This window comes from Corvus moneduloides, chromosome 7 (genome assembly GCF_009650955.1).
Source record: "Corvus moneduloides isolate bCorMon1 chromosome 7, bCorMon1.pri, whole genome shotgun sequence".
In the NCBI taxonomy this organism is placed as follows: Eukaryota; Metazoa; Chordata; class Aves; order Passeriformes; family Corvidae; genus Corvus; species Corvus moneduloides.
This window is the reverse complement of record NC_045482.1, coordinates 20,264,514-20,282,102: the sequence shown is the minus strand read 5'-3', so window position 1 is coordinate 20,282,102 and position 17,589 is coordinate 20,264,514. Positions and strand designations below refer to the sequence as shown.

Genomic DNA, 17,589 nt, shown 5'->3' with positions numbered 1-17,589 from the left:
GATTCATTTAAAACAGCCAAACTACCTATCTTCATTAATTCTCCTGGGCACAAACATAACATGATTTTTAAATTCCTATCCATCTTATCCACTGTGTGCTGAAGTTCATTGTTACAGGCACAATGGCATACAGCTCTATCCTCACAAGCACCTGCTATACAAGGCTGCAGAACAACACTTGCACCTCAATTCACATTTTTAACAGCAGACATGAAAAAGAAATCCCTTCACTCAAACGCTTGGAAGAAAAAAAATTGATAAAGACATTTTTACCTCTGTGTTCTCCTCCTCTTTCAGTCTTCGTGACTGGAAAACAAACACAGTGAGATATGAGCTATGCAGCTTTATGCAACAAAGATCCAGAAATACTAACAATTAACAGAAAGAATATCTTACAGAGTATAAATGTCTTGGCACAAACAGAAAGTACCTTTTCCTGAGAAATAGCAGCTTTGCCTTCCTCACTCTTCTCATCCATTTCATCATCACTCCATTCCCAGTCCCCATCTTCTGTTTTATGGAGGTGACCACTGGAACCTGGCACTCGTCTGACCTACCAAAATATTGTTTACCATTACACAGATACCTTTAGTCTATATTGGTGTTCTGGTTAATCAGCAATTATTTGCTATTTTTATTCTATGTGCTTTCATTAATTTGCTGCAGGAGCCACTAACATTCTAATATCTGACCTCCTTAAGCCAGTGGGAATAGCTAAGCTATAGAAAATTCATATAGGGCAACAGGCTTGGATATATTTTACTACCACTTAGGAACAAGCTCAAGTAGATGACAACTGCTCGCTGCTTGAAAGGAAAGGAAGCTATTCAAGGAAGCAGAAGTTACACAGACAAGGTTGCTCTTGGGACGCAAGTCTCAAAAATGTGATTGCTCTGCTAAAAAAGCTTTAAAACATGTAGAGGTTTTAAGAATACCTTAACAGCAAAGTTATCCTTATGAAAAAAAAACAGCACCGGCTGTATGCAGCCTGAGGTAGGCAGGCATGCATCACACCAGACTAGCTGGGCCAACTCTTGTAGATAAACAGACCAATGAGGCATCATAGGACTATCCTGCAGCTAAATCTGAAAATCAAATACTCTTACGGTGCCACATTGCTCTTTTTCAGAGCTGGACAACACGCTTGTTTTTCCCCAGATCATGTTTAGCCCACAACCATTCATCCAATAACTCTTCCCACACCTATGCATTTTGAGACCCTTGAGATGTCTGGAAGCACAGCACAATAACCAGCAGCCCCGACGGTGTTCAGATTAGAATCAGTTTCTCTAAATATTTCACATCACTGAACCAACATACAGTTCCCACTGCAGAATTTCAAATCCTTGTACGGGTAAGCTCCACAGTGCTATAATTTTGTAAAGCTTAAAGGATTTCCTCCTGCTTTTCAAATTTAAGAAAGGAAAAGAAGTTATTTCAGAAAACTGCCTGTACATTGGTAAGAGAATAAAAGGAACAAAACATTCACAGCACACAAAAGAAAGAGCTAATTTGGCAGAAAAGCTGTTTCAGGCCAAAGACAACTAATGGAGAAGATATCAGTAAAAATAACTTTAAAAAATAACTAACTAGATGGTCTTAGCACAAAATTGCATATCCTGTTTACCAGTACCCACAGCATTATACAACTGCCTGGTTCAACTTTGGTTTTGCAGATTCCCATGTGTGGTGTTTTGATGTCTTGCATAGTATGAACACTGATCAGCTTGCTTCTACATACTGTTGGTTGGTGGCAGTGATGGAAAACACAAAAGAGGGGAAAAACCTAAATATAAAAATCAAATTTGTGACTATAAAAATTACGGTGTTTTTCAACATAATGAAACTTAAAAGAAAGACTAAACTGGTATTAGCACTGCTCTAAACCCCTCTGGTTTGCTGCATACCATAACGCGCAGAGAGATGCAGCATGTGACAAATTCCAGCTGCTTCTAAATCCCTTCAGGTACCATATCAGCAAGATGCATGGCATGAAAATAATATAGAACACTTCAAGTCTGAGACGATGAACTTCCAAGGAAACTGTAATGCAGGCATTAATACAATTTTTCCAAAGCAGATTTTCATAGAGAGCTGGGTACTTAGCTATTTCTGTACTGACTTTGGGCCAAGCACACTTTGGAGCTGGCTGGCCTGACACCACAAGAGCATCAGTGATAGGAGCCTTCTTTCAAAACCTTGTCCATACACAAAAAGGTATCTTGATGTCTGTCTGGACTCTTTTCCACTCTTCTCTCCTTCACTTCCCAAACACCCACCTGCTCCTCTCCCTTCCCTTCTGCACATGTAAGACTAAACCAGAGGAAAGGGTGAAGTTTCCAGAGCCTCACCGCACTTCTGTATTTCCTTCAGCCTTTATGATATTTCTCCCTTACATTTCTTCCCTGTACAACCAAATTAGAGTGCCCTACTCAGTTTCTCCATATTTTGTTCTCATTTGTAACTGAGAAGAGGGGAAACCTATGCAGGACACTGGGGGAATACCTTACTCCATCTCTTGATGGACAAATTCTGCACTATTTTCCCCGTTTCCCATACCAAGCTCCTATTGCACCAATTTTAGCCTAGCTGCCTCCAAGCTTTGTAGAAGAAGCTTGTGTGTGTTTGGGAGGAAGGACCAGGCAGACATCAAAGGAAGCAGAAGCACAGCAATTCTTTACTCAGCTGCAATCAGCCCAGGCACAATCAGTGGGCTCTTACTGTCTACATCATCAGGGATCAGTACAGACACGAGGTAATCTAGCAGGCAATGTGCCTGCTGCTTGTGGATGTAATTTATTATCCTTCAAGGACTGAGGCAGGCTTTTGTTTAACAGCACAGACATCTCCCAAATGGCTCTACACAAACCTAGGAGAGGACATCATCCACAACTAAACACATGCTTTTCCAGCACAATAGGATATATTGGTTTACAGACACATTCAAACACTGCATCGTGCACTAATCAATGTATCTTTCTGCTTCCATTTTCAGTTGTTTTGAAGACTTATTCTACACAGAATGATTTTAATGGGCCTTAATGATGCTTGTATCATTTGCAGAGAGTTCTAGTACAAAACTTTACTGATGAAGATGGAATGCATTTCAAGTTTTTAAATAGACCGCCTTTAAATAAACAATAAACAAATGGCTCAAGGACAAGAAATGTAGTACAAAGCAAAATACCGTGTTAAATCAAAGTATTTCCTTGAGAGGTTTCTGAAAGCAAAAAAACAATTTTACTGGTAGTCTGTTTCAATCAGACTGATTTCCACCAGCACACATTCACAGGAAAGAAATTGTAATTTCAGCTAGAGCAAAGTACCCAACCTATTCAACTCTCAAAAATATGAAGTTGCTGTCTACAAAGGTTTTTTTAATTGGTGTGCGTGTTTAACACTTGCATCGCTTGGTGAACTAATTTGCACAATTTTTTGACTAACAAGCCTGGCTTTGCTCACTCAGTTCTGGTTAAAGCCACATAGAATCAGTTAGATATGGAGGGCATGTACCCTCCCTAGGTGAAGGAAAGAGCACAAGTGGCACACCACGCCTGCAAATAAATTGTCTCTTTGTTCATCGTAAACATCTAACTCTAGTATCAGATATTGGATGGAAATATATGTAATTTATATAACATATTAAATTTCTGTTCTGGCTATCATTTGAGATACTGCTAGCAGACTGATACCACAGGCAGCATGCTTGCGTATCACTCCAATAATTACAGCATTAAGTCAATTGAGAATGTTCTATATATTTTTACTGATACCCTGCGCTACAGATCTTCCATTTTACAGAGAGAAATAAAGCCACAAACAAATGAAGCTATTTATATAAGGGCAAAAAGCAAATCCAGACAGAGCATGGAACCAAAACAAACTTCTTGTGTATCTACAAAAATAAGAAGCAAGTTAGTTTAAATTTTACATTGCATGCAGTAGCCATACAAATGCAATTTCCCCATCACTTTCAGTCAAAACACACAACATCAGTAATTCCTTATGCTAAAAATTGTGTATCTCTCAGGAAGTATTTCAGAGGGAAAGGAAAACAAATTAAAACACGCTCAATTCTAATTTGGGTTTTACTGATTAAAATTTTAAATGATCCTTCCAAAATAGGAACTAAACTGAATCATAACTTTAGCTAATAAAAAAAAACAATGAAAGTTCAGTTTTACAAGACAAATTAACACATATTAGAAAACAGATTTCACGTAAGTCAAAAGACACCAGAGAATAAAAAATTAATTTGAATGACTGGCAGTTAAGCTACAGCCAACACAAAAGCAGCTCAGAGCATTGTAATGTAGCAGTTTCTAGGAGGAAAAGCTTAATAAGCCACTGCAACATTACCCCAGCTGCAGAAGAAATACATTATGAACATCAGTTAAAACAGAGAGTGCTTGGACAAATCAGTGCGTCACTATAATGGAAGTAGCAGTATCGTTGTATATGTTGTTCCTGGTTAAAGCTTACTGCAGAACACAATACAGTCACAAATATTTAAGTATAAATTAAGCTGCTGACAGAACTATTTGTCCCCACTCTTTTAAAGCAGGATACAGACAATTTAACATTCCCTGCCAATACTACCATGCACTAGCTTTCCAGGAGAATGTGTGTTTACAGATGAACTCAGCAGCTGTAAATCCCACCCAATGAAGGTCAGCCCTAATCACCCTAACACAGAGAGAACTCCATTAGCAGAATGCAGAAGCTGCCCACATTTCCCAAGGCTTGATGAAAAGAAGGCTACAACACAGGGAAGCAAAACATAAATTGTTGTCCTCTAGGCACTGAATGCTCGCTGTATGTAGATGTTAGAGACTGGGATAAGAAGAATCTATTATTCATTACTGATTCTTTAGCTGCTGCACTCTCTTTACAAATTTATTTTTGTTATGTGACAGCGAAGAGAATGAACACTTTCTGAACATTAAGAATTTTCTACTTCCTTATTCACAACTGCTCAAAACAGCAAAGAACTGGGCCCACTTACAGTTTTATTATTTTATTTCAGTGTCTAAATTTAATAAATAAATTAAAGGATACACTGTGGGATACCAATGCGTACACATAAAGCATTACTGCATTTCATACATGGTACAGCACATGATCTTAGACTACATTACAAATCCATTCTGTCAGTAAGAGCAATATTATACATCCACTGTATTTTTTCTCATTCTGCAGGAAGATGACTGAACTAGTAACATTGATTTTCCCACTATCTAAATTATTTAAGGTATTCTTATTGAACCTCTGGAAACTGAATATTTGCGATGGAGTCCTGGATAAATTTAAACCAGCATTTTTAAACTTTATTCCACAGAAAGAGAATGGTGACCTGAAAGCATGGGAAGTAAGATGCATTTGTGTAAGCAAAACTGATGGCACTAATAAACATTAGTATTGAGTATCGTGGAAGATGCCTTGCCACCCTCCATATACAGGTAACATAGAGCCCAAATTTAATTTGTTCCTAAACTCCTGGAGAGCAGCAAATGTGTATATTCCACACACTTGAAGAGCATCTGCAAAAGTCTTTGTGGAACCCTGACACTGCTTCCTATTAGTTTCTAACTAGAGAATAATCAGTGCTGTTGTTTGTTTTTTGCATTTGTGTATCTCTACAGAGGGCAATCTGTACTTTTTTATTTTTTAAACACATATTCTTCCAGAAATACTGCAGCTTAGCTTTATCTGGAGATAGAGTTGTCTTTTATTTTACCAGGGATGCCCTTCAGCTACATATGCCAGTACAGTAGTCAAGATACAACCAATCCCACATGCCCCTGAGAGCAGTAATGACAAGGTGGTTATTTAAAAACCTCATCTTTTTAATTTTCTGAGTCTGTCCTCATAAAAGCTTAAATTTGACTTTCAAGCAGAAAAAAAGAAAGACCAGTCAACTGATGCTGTATACCTTCACCTCACGCTGGTTCTTATAGGAGACTGGACTCCCACTGTTACAGAATCCCAGAAGATCTTATAGAACAAATATACTTTTCAAAGTATGAATATTTACTTGGTAATTGATAAGGTGAGGGTTTTTGCATAGCCAGTGCTCCCCCTTTTTTTTTTTTTTTTTAATCACAGGTTACAGAAGCTTCACTTCTCATACAACTTCATGAGAAGTATTTATAAAACCAGTTCCCATGCCAGTTCCATGCTAGTGATTTTACAGAAAGAACAATGATGAGGAATAGGACATTACTGAACAATTTAGGTTTTAGCACCACACTTTGCTCTGTATATTATTCTCTCAAAAAAATCCCTAGACCAGTTCCTTCCATACACAGCTTAAGCCTATAGAGCAAACAGATTTTTATAATTTTTACCTTTCACCATCTTGCAAACTTTTCCTGAATGTTTCCTAAGACAAAAAAGCAAATTTCAATCTCCACCCCTATGCATTTATTTTTATTCCAACGCAACAAAAAAAATCTGCCTATCATTGTGTATCCAATCATGGCACAAGCGTTTTGCTTAAAACAGTTACATCTTTAATCACAGCTTACCACCTGAGGTTAAAGGCATGAAGTCACTTTATACAATACATATGTAAGCAAAAGAACACTGTTCTTTTTGTATAAGAACACCTGCAATGTTATCACATTTTTGCAAAAAAAACAAAAAAAACAAAAAAAAAACAAAAAAAACCCCTGAGGTCCAAGACGGCTCATGAATTCCCACATGTTTACATCATCCTTTGTTGAAGAGTTGAAGCACTACCTCAGGAGAGGAGGTCCACATCCAAGCCAGTCTCACAGGTCAGGTGACTATCCTAACCCCTTCACTGCTGACTGTTCTTAAACTCCTCTGAATTCATTATATTGTGAAGTCTTATTTTTATTCTGATGGAAGCCACAAAACTTCTGCAAACCTGAATGTGTTTTATGCATTCAAACCCTTGTTTTTTCTCACCACAATTTAGGGAGGCTATCATTATTAATGGGATGTACCACTACCTTTGTAAAAAACACTCTGGCATTTCTGCTTCGTAGAACTCAAAAGGTGTTAAGATATCACAGTAATTTGGTGTTAGTGTCCCCTCCTCTTAAACCATTCTGCATGCTGCAAATATCATCATGGAAAAAAAACTTAGTCTTCCTTCGCTTTTCCTCCTACTTGGAGAAAAAGTTAGACAGAACTTGCAGTGTTTCATACTCATACGCAGAAACTACTGGAATACTCCCTAGAGGAATCAATTACACTGTCATCTTAAAGTCAAGAAATGTAAGATCATTGTATCTTTCTTCATGAAAGATTACTGAATACAGGAGTCTGATAATTCTGCATTGAACAGGACTTCTTCAGCTTTCTACTGGTTCTGGAAGAGCACCCTTTTTAAGGGATAACACAGCAGAATTCAACAAAAAATAGAACTCTGTTTAAAAAAAAAGACCCTTTGCTTTAAATATTTATGGTACAGGTTTGTTTTTATAAGCCAAACAGTATCATGCTTGCGTGATGACAAGTGTGACACCCAAGGGCACGGCCATCAATTGAGAAGACTGCCACGAAATCTTACCTACACTCCCAAGCGGAGCTATCAGTGAGAGGAAAACAAAGCCATTATCAGCTGAAGAGAGAGGGGATGAGGGAGCACATTCCTGCACCTCTAGAGGAAATGACAAGAAAAGTACCAGTGAATGTAGCAGTGTACCAAGTCCTCACCCACTCTGGGGGATTCCTTGTCCAACACCCTCCCCCTTTCCACTCTTCACCAATTCTTCTACTGCTGGGACAACGCTGCTTAGAGACAGCAAGATGTAGTGGCTCAAAGTAAGACACTATTTTGTTACCAAAACATCTTGTTTACAAGTGCATGTATTCCCTGAACTCCTAATTCTGCTTTCCTTAAACATGAGGTTTTACCTAAATACTGCAACATATTTATTATCTCTGCTTTCAGCCTGAGTCCAAAACTGGACTCTGATTTTGCTTTGAGAAATTGCAGTTTTGCTGAAATTCCAGCCACATGGGAAATGTGCAAATTTAGTAACTCAGTATGATTTTTGGTTTTCAGACATTATTTCTCCACTTATTAGTTCCACTACATAAACTTCATTACTGAATGTTATTAGCTGCAAATAATGCTTTCATTCACATTTTAACAATAGTCCTTTCAGGCATGAACATGCACCTGTGCTGAGGAGGATGTTTTCAATTAATTCTGCAGAGGAGATACATTGCTCCACAAAAGTATCACTTCACCTCAAACACAAGGAATCCCAAATGGCTATCAGGCATGACCCGACAGCTAATTCACACATGCCGAGCAAGGCTCTTTTCTATCCTCTTTCTTTTCCCTGCCTGCTTCCCTCCACCCTTCCAATCAAATTAAGGTGTCAAAGCCAAGAGGATACTGGCAAGAATCAAAAAAAAGCAAATCAAAGATACAGCAAATTGGTGAAGTAACTTAGTACTCTGAAAGATGATGAAGAAAGATCCAGATCTTCAGAGCTTTCTTTTCTGGCTGCTTAGATGAATGCACATCATGACGGTGAATCACTACTAGAAGACTTGCCACTAGAGGGATCACTAGATCCACCTTCATAATCATCATTTTCCAATTCCACCATGCTTTTCTACCATTCAAACTGCTTACTTTCTTAAAATAACCGGAGGTGAAAAAAAAAAGAAGACAAATACAGCCTCATGTAGAGCTTTCATTATTCAGTAGCAGAAACTGTTGGGGTCTCTCCCCCGCCGTGTAGCCCTGGGAGAGGGGCCCTGAGGGCACAGACACGGGGCTTCCCTGCCCCTGCTCAGCCTCGTTCCCATGGGTTGGTTTGTGCTCCCTGCGCGGGCAGAAGGACCCTTGGTCCCGTGACTGGAACAGTTCCTCAGCAGAGCCCCGGCCATGCGGCTGGAGAAATAAACATCTCTGAAACATCTAGCAAGAATCTGTCTGTCCATATATATTTCCTTTCCACGGGACTCCTGGTTTGATATATGCGTGTTGCAGGATCCCCACTGCAACAAATGGTGGAGAATGCGGGCAGAACGATCCCCGATCCCTAAGCGACTGATTTGTGTGAGTAAACCCTGGAAACTTTGGATTCCTCTTCTTGGTTTTGCTTTGCTATTCCATATCTAAACTATGGAGGAACCGTGGGAAGACTCTTGGCTCTCAGAGCCGCATATGGACATTTATCTTAAACTTAAAATGATTCTTGAACAACGATTTGTAAATTTTAGCTTGATTCAAGCTCAAAAAGAACTGAAACACTTCCTGGCATGGTTGTTTAAGAACTTTTTCTATGTTTCTTGGGATTTAATTCTTACCAAGGGCTTTTGGAAAACCGTTTGGACACAGTTAATACTGGAGTCAAAATATATGCCGATGGAAGAATATTTTCGTGAATATTATTTAGTTACTGAGACTGTTGAGCAATGTCAGCTGTGTCCTGGCGAAGGGAAGCCTGGCGCAGGGACTGTGCGGCCCAGGCCACGTGCACCGAGCGCTCTCCGAGCAGCAGCGAGGCAGTTCCCGCGCGTGGGCGGAGCCACGCGAGCCGCAGTGTCGGTGGTGGAGCGAGGAGCGGCGGGACCCGGCGGTGCCTGCCCGGTCCTGTGCAGCGCGTGGTGGAGCGAGCCCCGTGAACGCCCGACCGAGAGGGGCGGTGCGCGGGCGGCGGCGGGCGGCAGCGGCGGTGGAGCGGAGCCGCGCCGAACCGAAACACGCGCTGGAGCAGGGCGCGGGGGGGTCATCGCTCGGGGGCCCGGCCGAGACGTGGGTGCAGCGCCCGGCATTGGCAGCGAAGCTGCGACCAGAGGAGGCGACGCACGGAGAACTGAGTGGCGCGGCCCGGCCCGGCCCGCGCAGCCCCGAACGCGACCCCGGGAAGAGCGCGCAGGCACCAGCAGCCCCGACAATTCCAACACGGGAGCGACCGAAGGAGAGAGCAAAGACGCAGCGAGACAGAAAACAGCAGCCACTCGGAAAAAGGAAAAGATCATAGAAACTAAGATCTTAGGGATAGTAAAATGGTATAATGTTAAGCAAAATTATGGTTTTATAACAAGGTGTGACAACCAGCAAGACATATTCGTGCATAGAACTGCTATTAAAAAGAATAACCCTGAAAAATGCATCCCAAGCTTGGGAGATGGAGAGGTGGTGGAATTTAATATTGTACTAGGGAGAAAAGGGTTACAAGCATCGCAGGTCACTGGGCCTGATGGTGTTCCTGTAAAAGGCAGTATATATGCAAAAAATCGTAGTCATGTTAGACAGTATCTCCATTGTAAGCCCCCCTACAGTTTCCCTTTCCTAATCCCACCTTTCCCTTTTACCCTATGTCCTATTACCCCCAGTGTATTCCCAATCCGTTTTTTCATCCATGGTTTCCCTCACAAAACCATGCTTTTGCCAGTTGTTTCCCCAAAAATCCCTTTCCAATGCCGAGTGGGGGATGAAAAGGGGGAGGGAAGAAGTTAAACCCTCTCCTGCCTCAGTTTCCCCACAAAGCATGCTCAGAGAATTCTGTCTCCCTTCTGTCAGCCCTAAGATGTTCCAGAGAATCTGTTTGGACATTTAAAGACTCAGGAGGGTGGCTTGTTTTGTTCTGAAACTGTTCTTGTTATGTTTATCCAGTTGTTTCATTCTCCTTTTATTAAAATAAAACGGGTGAGGTGTTGGGGTCTCTCCCCCGCCGTGTAGCCCTGGGAGAGGGGCCCTGAGGGCACAGACACGGGGCTTCCCTGTCCCTGCTCAGCCTCGTTCCCATTGGTTGGTTTGTGTTCCCTGCGCGGGCAGAAGGACCCTTGGTCCCGTGACTGGAACAGTTCCTCAGCAGAGCCCCGGCCATGCGGCTGGAGAAATAAACATCTCTGAAACATCTAGCAAGAATCTGTCTGTCCATATATATTTCCTTTCCACGGGACTCCTGGTTTGATATATGCGTGTTGCAGGATCCCCACTGCAACAAGAAACCTCTTATTATAAGGTAGATTTCACTGTCAGCATTAGAGATACATTAAAAAGTATTTAGGAAAACAATCTATTACTGTAGAATTCAAAGAAGAAATTATTATGACTTTCACTTACTTTCAAACTCATAGGCTTGAACGCACCATTTCAAGGTGAAATTCTAATTTCTACCCTTTTCTATTTTTTCCAAGGTTTCCATTTGCTTATGTACATAACAGAAATTACTGTAATACACATTCTGCATTCCACACAGATTTTAAAGAGAAGTGAATTTATTCAAGACAATTTTAGAAATACTACAGTGATCAAATTAAAACTTGAGTATAGTTCTCCAAAAAAAGTTATAAATTAACATGAAAATAATTAACAGATCTGCCATTTTTATAAAATCCAATTTTCTAAAACCCCAGTGTTTCTATTTAGCCAGTTATCAAGAAGCAGCATGCATTCAACCAGCCTACAGCATTTAAAACTCCAGAGCTAGAGACAGACTCCCAGCCTGTGACTCCAGACACAGCTCAGGCAGGATGGATCCCGCGGGCTGCAGAGCACTGGCTGTGGCTGCCCTCTGCTGCCAGTAAATCCCACACAGCCCTGCTGGGATGTGCATCCCTGACACTCACTTTCTCTTCACATACTGTCTGACTTTAGCTGCAGATGGACTGCTGGAATAACCTTCTCATGGAGCTGTTTTTCAGAGCTAAACAGAAACGAACTATTACTGTTCCAGCCCTTCCTTCTGCTCTGCTGGCCTTAATCTACTTGTTCTGGTTAAAACCTTGAACTTTTCAGCTCCAGCCATAATTTTAACTCCTTGAGCCTAGAGCACTTTTCAACTAAATTAATTCCCCTATAATATCACTGGGTAACACCACCTCAAGGATGTCCTGCTACCTTCCTTGCAGCTCTCCCCAGGAGCTTACAAGAATATCACCAGTATCAAGCTCGAGCGCAGGGGAAAACGAGTGTCAAAACAAATGACACATAATTTGTTTTGGTACTGAATTTCTGAAACCTTTACAAGGTCTAACCAGGAAAACATAGTTACTTTACACTTTCTTCAGATGCTTGAGCCTGGGCTCTTTTTGTTTTTAACTTCCCCCCCCCCCCCTTTTTTTTTTTTAAACTATGAGGGCTAAATATTTAGTTTCTCCACATAAAAGCAAAAATTCTCACATACCTATTCCATCAGTCTTTAAGCAAGTGGCAACAGGTGGGAATGCTGCTTCTGAGCCACCTTGCTTTTAGAGAATCCTCTTTGTAATTCATCTGCCTGCATGACTTTCCTAGCAAACTTCCCAAAAAAATACAAAATTACAAGTAATACACATGCTCCCAGAACTCCTTGTTACCTTTATGAACAAAGACAGGCAGAAGGGATGTCTTTTCCAGAAAGGAAACCCCATGGCACTAAGGTGACCCAAGCTAGCCAGCTGTTTCTGCCTGCATTGACACAGTATTGATTTGGCCTATAAACTGGGAAAGTTATTAAATAACAACTAATTCCATTAAGACACTTTCACTTAGGGAGCTAATCCAAATCGAAGAAATGCTTTCTGGTATTGGATGTCATGCGAATGAAATGTTTGAGGTTTAATTTCTCAGAAGGTAAACAGGTAAAACCAGCACCTTCCTGCACATTTTCAGCGACAGAAAACCAAATCCTTACAAAACAGGCCAATAAAATAGGATTATCTTCTGCTTACTTGAAAGGTGTTCTTCCTGATCAAAGACTATCACCAGCATCATACACACCCGGACTTCCTTTATCCTGTCTTAATTCTTTAATCACGAGTCCTTCAACAGCACTTTTAAGAAATCCTCCTCCAGTTCTGCAAGTTTCAACAGCTTCGATAAATACTAAATACTTAAAGCTACTGGTCTAATCAGAGAAGTTCTCATTATACTCCAACCCCACATCAGTCCAAGTTCAAGATGGTTTTGAACAAGCCAACAGGTCATATACACAACATTAGCTAAGGAGCAGATCAGTGCAGTTACACAAGAGACAGGGACTCACTGCAAAAATGAATTCTGAAGTGGAACCGTAACAGCCCATGGACTGGAACACACCTTCCAATAGAGAACGGGGCTATGTTTTAACAACTAAGATGAATCATGTCCGAGCTTTTAAACTCTGCCATAATAAGTAATCCAAGTTATTTCAGATGTGCATATGGATATCTGAAATACAAAGGCACTCAACTAAGCCATGGGCTGTTTCAAAGCTCACCTATTCTGTAACAATTAGATCCATTTGAGAAGGCACAAAATCCAGCCTCACAAACAACCACACCAATAGTAAAAGCACCCTGTGAAAGAAAAGATGGACAAACCCATATACTGCATGAAGTTCCTTGCATCTAATGGCACAACTACATGCTGGCAAAAACACTAACCTATCTTCTTCCTTTATTTGAAACGTTAAAATAAAGCTGGTGCAACTGCATGTTTCTGCCCCTTAAAACACTTTCCAATTCTACTACCCACTAATGCCGGCACTGCATTCTGATTATGTGAATTTCTGTCAAATTTACATTTTCAGAAAAAATGCTTTCATTAAATTTCCCTTCCAACAACTTCTTGAAAATAAAAAAATCACCTGACGTGTTGGGGTCTCCCTCCCCACCATGTGGTCCTGGGAGAGTGGCCCTGGGGGGGAGACACGGGGTTTCCCTACTCCCTGCTCAGCCTCGTTCCCCATTGGTTGTTTTGTGCTCCCCCGTGTGGGCAAGGGCCCTCGGGTCCCAGGATTGAGCAGTTCCTTGGCAGAGCCCCGGCCATGCGGCTGGAGGAATAAACATCTCTCTGAAATCAAGAGATCGGTCCATAGATATTTCTTTTCCACAGGCCTCGTTGTCTGATACACGTGTTGCAGTATCCCCACTGTAACAGACATTGTCTGAGTGGCAATTTTTCCTTTTTTTTTCAGTAATATTCAACCATATAAACACAGTTCCACTATTTATATTTTTAAATTTGTAGCAATGTTCTGGATAAACTGAACAATTAATCCTCTGCAATGGAGGGCCCTCCCTCACACAAAGCCTTGCCAAACACATATTTATAGTTCAGCTGCTGCTTTCCAGAAAAAGGGTTCCAGTATAGCACGTGTGTTATACGTTAACATTATTTAAATAAGCTTTTTTTTACGTGCGAAGAAAAATTAATATACAATTATATTAACAATCTGAGCTCAAGATCATGTTGCTCTTTGTTTTTCAACTCAGCTGGAGTCCAGCTGTACCAACATACATCACTGGTAGGATGTATCTACCAGATGAAATCCATTACTGAAGCAAGGAAATGTTGCACTAGTGTATCTTGCTGAGATGCAATCATGCTGTTATAGCTGTCCAGGAAATCTGTGATATAATGATATTTTTCTCATTAAATGCACGGGACTGATGATTTCTTATATAATGAAACATGACCATCACCTTAAAATAGCTGTACTGAGGAGCTAGAATTCCAACCCATCCATAAGGGCATTTTTAGTGAAGTATAATAAAAACTGGTATCACTCACATTAATCATCATTTCATGCTGTCACAGGTTTTTCCCTCTAATGTAAAACTCTCAGCTATAAAAAAAGCTTTTATTCAGAGCACAATGCAATACCACCATTCCAAAAATAGAATTTAAGCCCAATTATTGCTTAGGTGTTTTTCTTTACTAGCAGCACTTCAGACAGCAATAAAATGAAATGCAGATACATGTTTTTCCCTGTTGACTTTGTAGAAGTGGCAGTCATGCAGGAGATTTTAAAAATTAAAAAAATAGGATTATAAAACCATAAAATTGACCCAGGGCCTTTAGGCATATAGAGTACTTACAGTTATAATTAATTTTTTAGTGTGACAAGATTTGAAAACTGACGGTAGAACTCTAAAAGCTGTTTCAAATTTCAAATTGCTCTATTCCAATACAGCAATCCTAATCACAAATGGAACAACTTAGTGTTCAGTTCAAATTAAAACTGCTTCAGCACGTGTTAATAAATAGTATATGTAAACTCTTGGTGAGCTGTTTTATGCCAGCAGTGCACACGGCTCTCATCCAAGCAGGACAGGGCAGGCTGCTCTGCCACCACACCATCTAACCAGGCAGAGGCACGGGCTGTCAGGGCTCCTACATTTATATCCATGACAAAAGTGTGGCTTCAGAGCACGTCCCTGCTTACCAAACCACACTGAGCTTGGACCATTCATCACAGCCTTCTCCCCAGCTCTTCTTGACACCAGCAATGCTCCCACAGGTGAGCAGTCTCATTAGTGAAATCCACAATTGCCAGTAAGAAGTTGCACGGTGTAACACTCACTCCTGTGGGTCAGCACCAATATACATCTAACCAGGTCCTGCACAGGAAGAGGCAGGACATGCTCCTCCTGGATGAGTGGGTCAGCATTATCCTTGATTACTAGGCTAGGGCAAGCAAGAAGGACATCATTTAAAATTTAGCAGAATCAAAAGCAAATGAAAAAATGGAACAGGGGGAACATGTGCACAAACAGCTTACAATTCTAATGTCAGAGTATTTTAAACACACAGTGAAGACATTGCTTAATTATCAAATTGGGGCTTAAAGCAGGCCACATCTTTACAGCACCAAATGTTCTCCTCACACATACAAGACCCGTGGACCTGCTCTTAGGATTTCACAAACAGACCCAAACTCACATTTAGAAAAAAATAGTCAACTATAAACTTTAAAGGCAGAAGCAAAACATGGGAACACTGTGTCAAGAGAGAAGAATTTAGAGTTAAAACTAAACTGAGGGAGGAGTTCTGGGCAACAAGGCAAAGCAATTATACAAGTGGTAAATGGAAGAAAAATTAGATTACCAGAGGGCAGATCTGACATCTGTACTAGCAGTGGTGCTACAGATCATTAGTCATAGGCATTTTACACCAAGTGCTACAGAAGATAATTTAAGCAGTGATGACACCAGCTCCTTCCTATCTATTGCCCCAGTGACATTAGTTTTTCAATTACAGGGGTTACCTCTTCCAAGAGCAACCTCTTAGACATTTTACATGTTAATGTTTAAGCAACCAAACTCGACTTACACAAGCTTTTTAAACAAAACCCCAGAGTTTTATTATTAAAGTACATTTATATTTTATGGTGTCTTAAAACAGCAGCTACATGCAAAGTTCTAACAAGTCAATTAAACTTTAAATCCCCAATGAATTTTAATATTGTGTTCTTCTAAAATATAAATAATTTAGCATTTTCAGTAGATAAAAACCAAATACTTCTTCCATTTATGATGTAATTAAAGACATATTAATTTGTCTCCACCACTGTATAGCTTTGATTTCTTAAAATTCACACCTCTTTCAAATTAAAAAGAACTGTCAAAAAAGTCATTCAGAAAATTATTTCTGGTGGTGTACAGGAGGCTATCATACATTCCCTTCACAATTCCAAGTGCTATGTTATCCAAATAAATAAGTATACCTGCGTGCATGCAGAAGTTAACACACAGTATCTAAAGCTGACCCGAGGATACAGCTGGGACACGAAACCTCAGGAGCCACACACTCTGGCAGAAGCCTGGCTGGTACCAGCACATGCTTAAATCACTCCTGCACACCAGAGGTGTAAACTGAAAACCAGAGCATGGTTTTCTCCAGCTGGATCATTTTTTACGTGGGCATTGCTGCCACCACACGGCCAAACCCTGAACTCCTCCTCCGCCTCTCGCAGGGGCGAACCTGCTCAGCACAAGAGCCCTGCCACAAACCCTCTCAGTACCCCTTCCTTCTCCAGCCTCTTAGAGCCCACCGTCAACAAGTTTCCAAAATTCGAAGGAACTTGGAGCACTCAGATCTTGCTGTCTCTTCCAAGTATGAGCCAGCAGCTGTCAGAACATTTCAGTGTTGTAGAATTACGCCAAACTAATACTCCCAAAGACAACAGAAAATCGTACAAGTGATGGTCCGGGTAGCTGCAGCCTAACTGATGTGCCAACAAAGGCTCAAACACCTCCTTTGCTGAAATACCCTCCTCAAAATATCCCCCCAGAAAGCCTGCTTTTAGAAGGCTGGATTCAGCATACTACTCTGTCACCTGCAGAGGCTCAGGAGTCTCCGAGCAGGTACCTCATACTGAAGAGACATGGTGTGTGAAATCACGACAGAAAAGAAAAAGGGAGTTCCATAATTTTTCACACACAACAAACAGGAGTCTACATTCATTCCTGTTTCTTAGCTCTTCTGAACTGCTTCATATTTAAAGGTTTTACAATACTTACCTGTTAGGAGTTAAGATTTTTGTATTCTGCTGCACATGACTTGGTAAGCTCATTTATACAAGTGACAAAGGCACCACAGAAATACCAGCATATGCCACAGCTGTGGGTTTAATTCTGTCACCCATGGACTAAGGCTCCACTGGTCTGAAAAATTCAGCAGCACTCCTGCGAAGTTTCGACCTGACTTTTTGGGAATAATATTTGAAACAATCCAAAGAACCAGGCAGTTGTCAATAAATACCATTTATAGTATCTTCACCCTTTCTCTAGGTGATCAATGAAGATATGAATTCTGCAGTTTATGAACCTATATGTTTGCAGGCCACCTTTTTTCCCCACAACTACTTCACCTGCAGCTTTCTAAGAGGAAGTGAGAAAAAA

At 40.7% G+C, this 17,589-nt stretch overlaps 1 protein-coding gene across 5 annotated transcripts in view; it reads right to left on the bottom strand.

Moving 5' to 3' along the window:
* The window catches only part of STK39 (serine/threonine kinase 39), a 90,973-nt gene that overhangs the window by 38,582 nt on the left and 34,802 nt on the right, over window positions 1-17,589 (bottom strand). For all 5 annotated transcript variants that reach the window (XM_032114427.1, XM_032114426.1, XM_032114425.1 and 2 more), the window contains 2 exons: window positions 431-553; window positions 274-306 (listed from right to left, as the gene is read on the bottom strand). In XM_032114427.1, coding sequence (XP_031970318.1) covers window positions 274-306; window positions 431-553 — 156 coding nt within the window. The remainder of the gene's footprint in view (window positions 1-273; window positions 307-430; window positions 554-17,589) is intronic.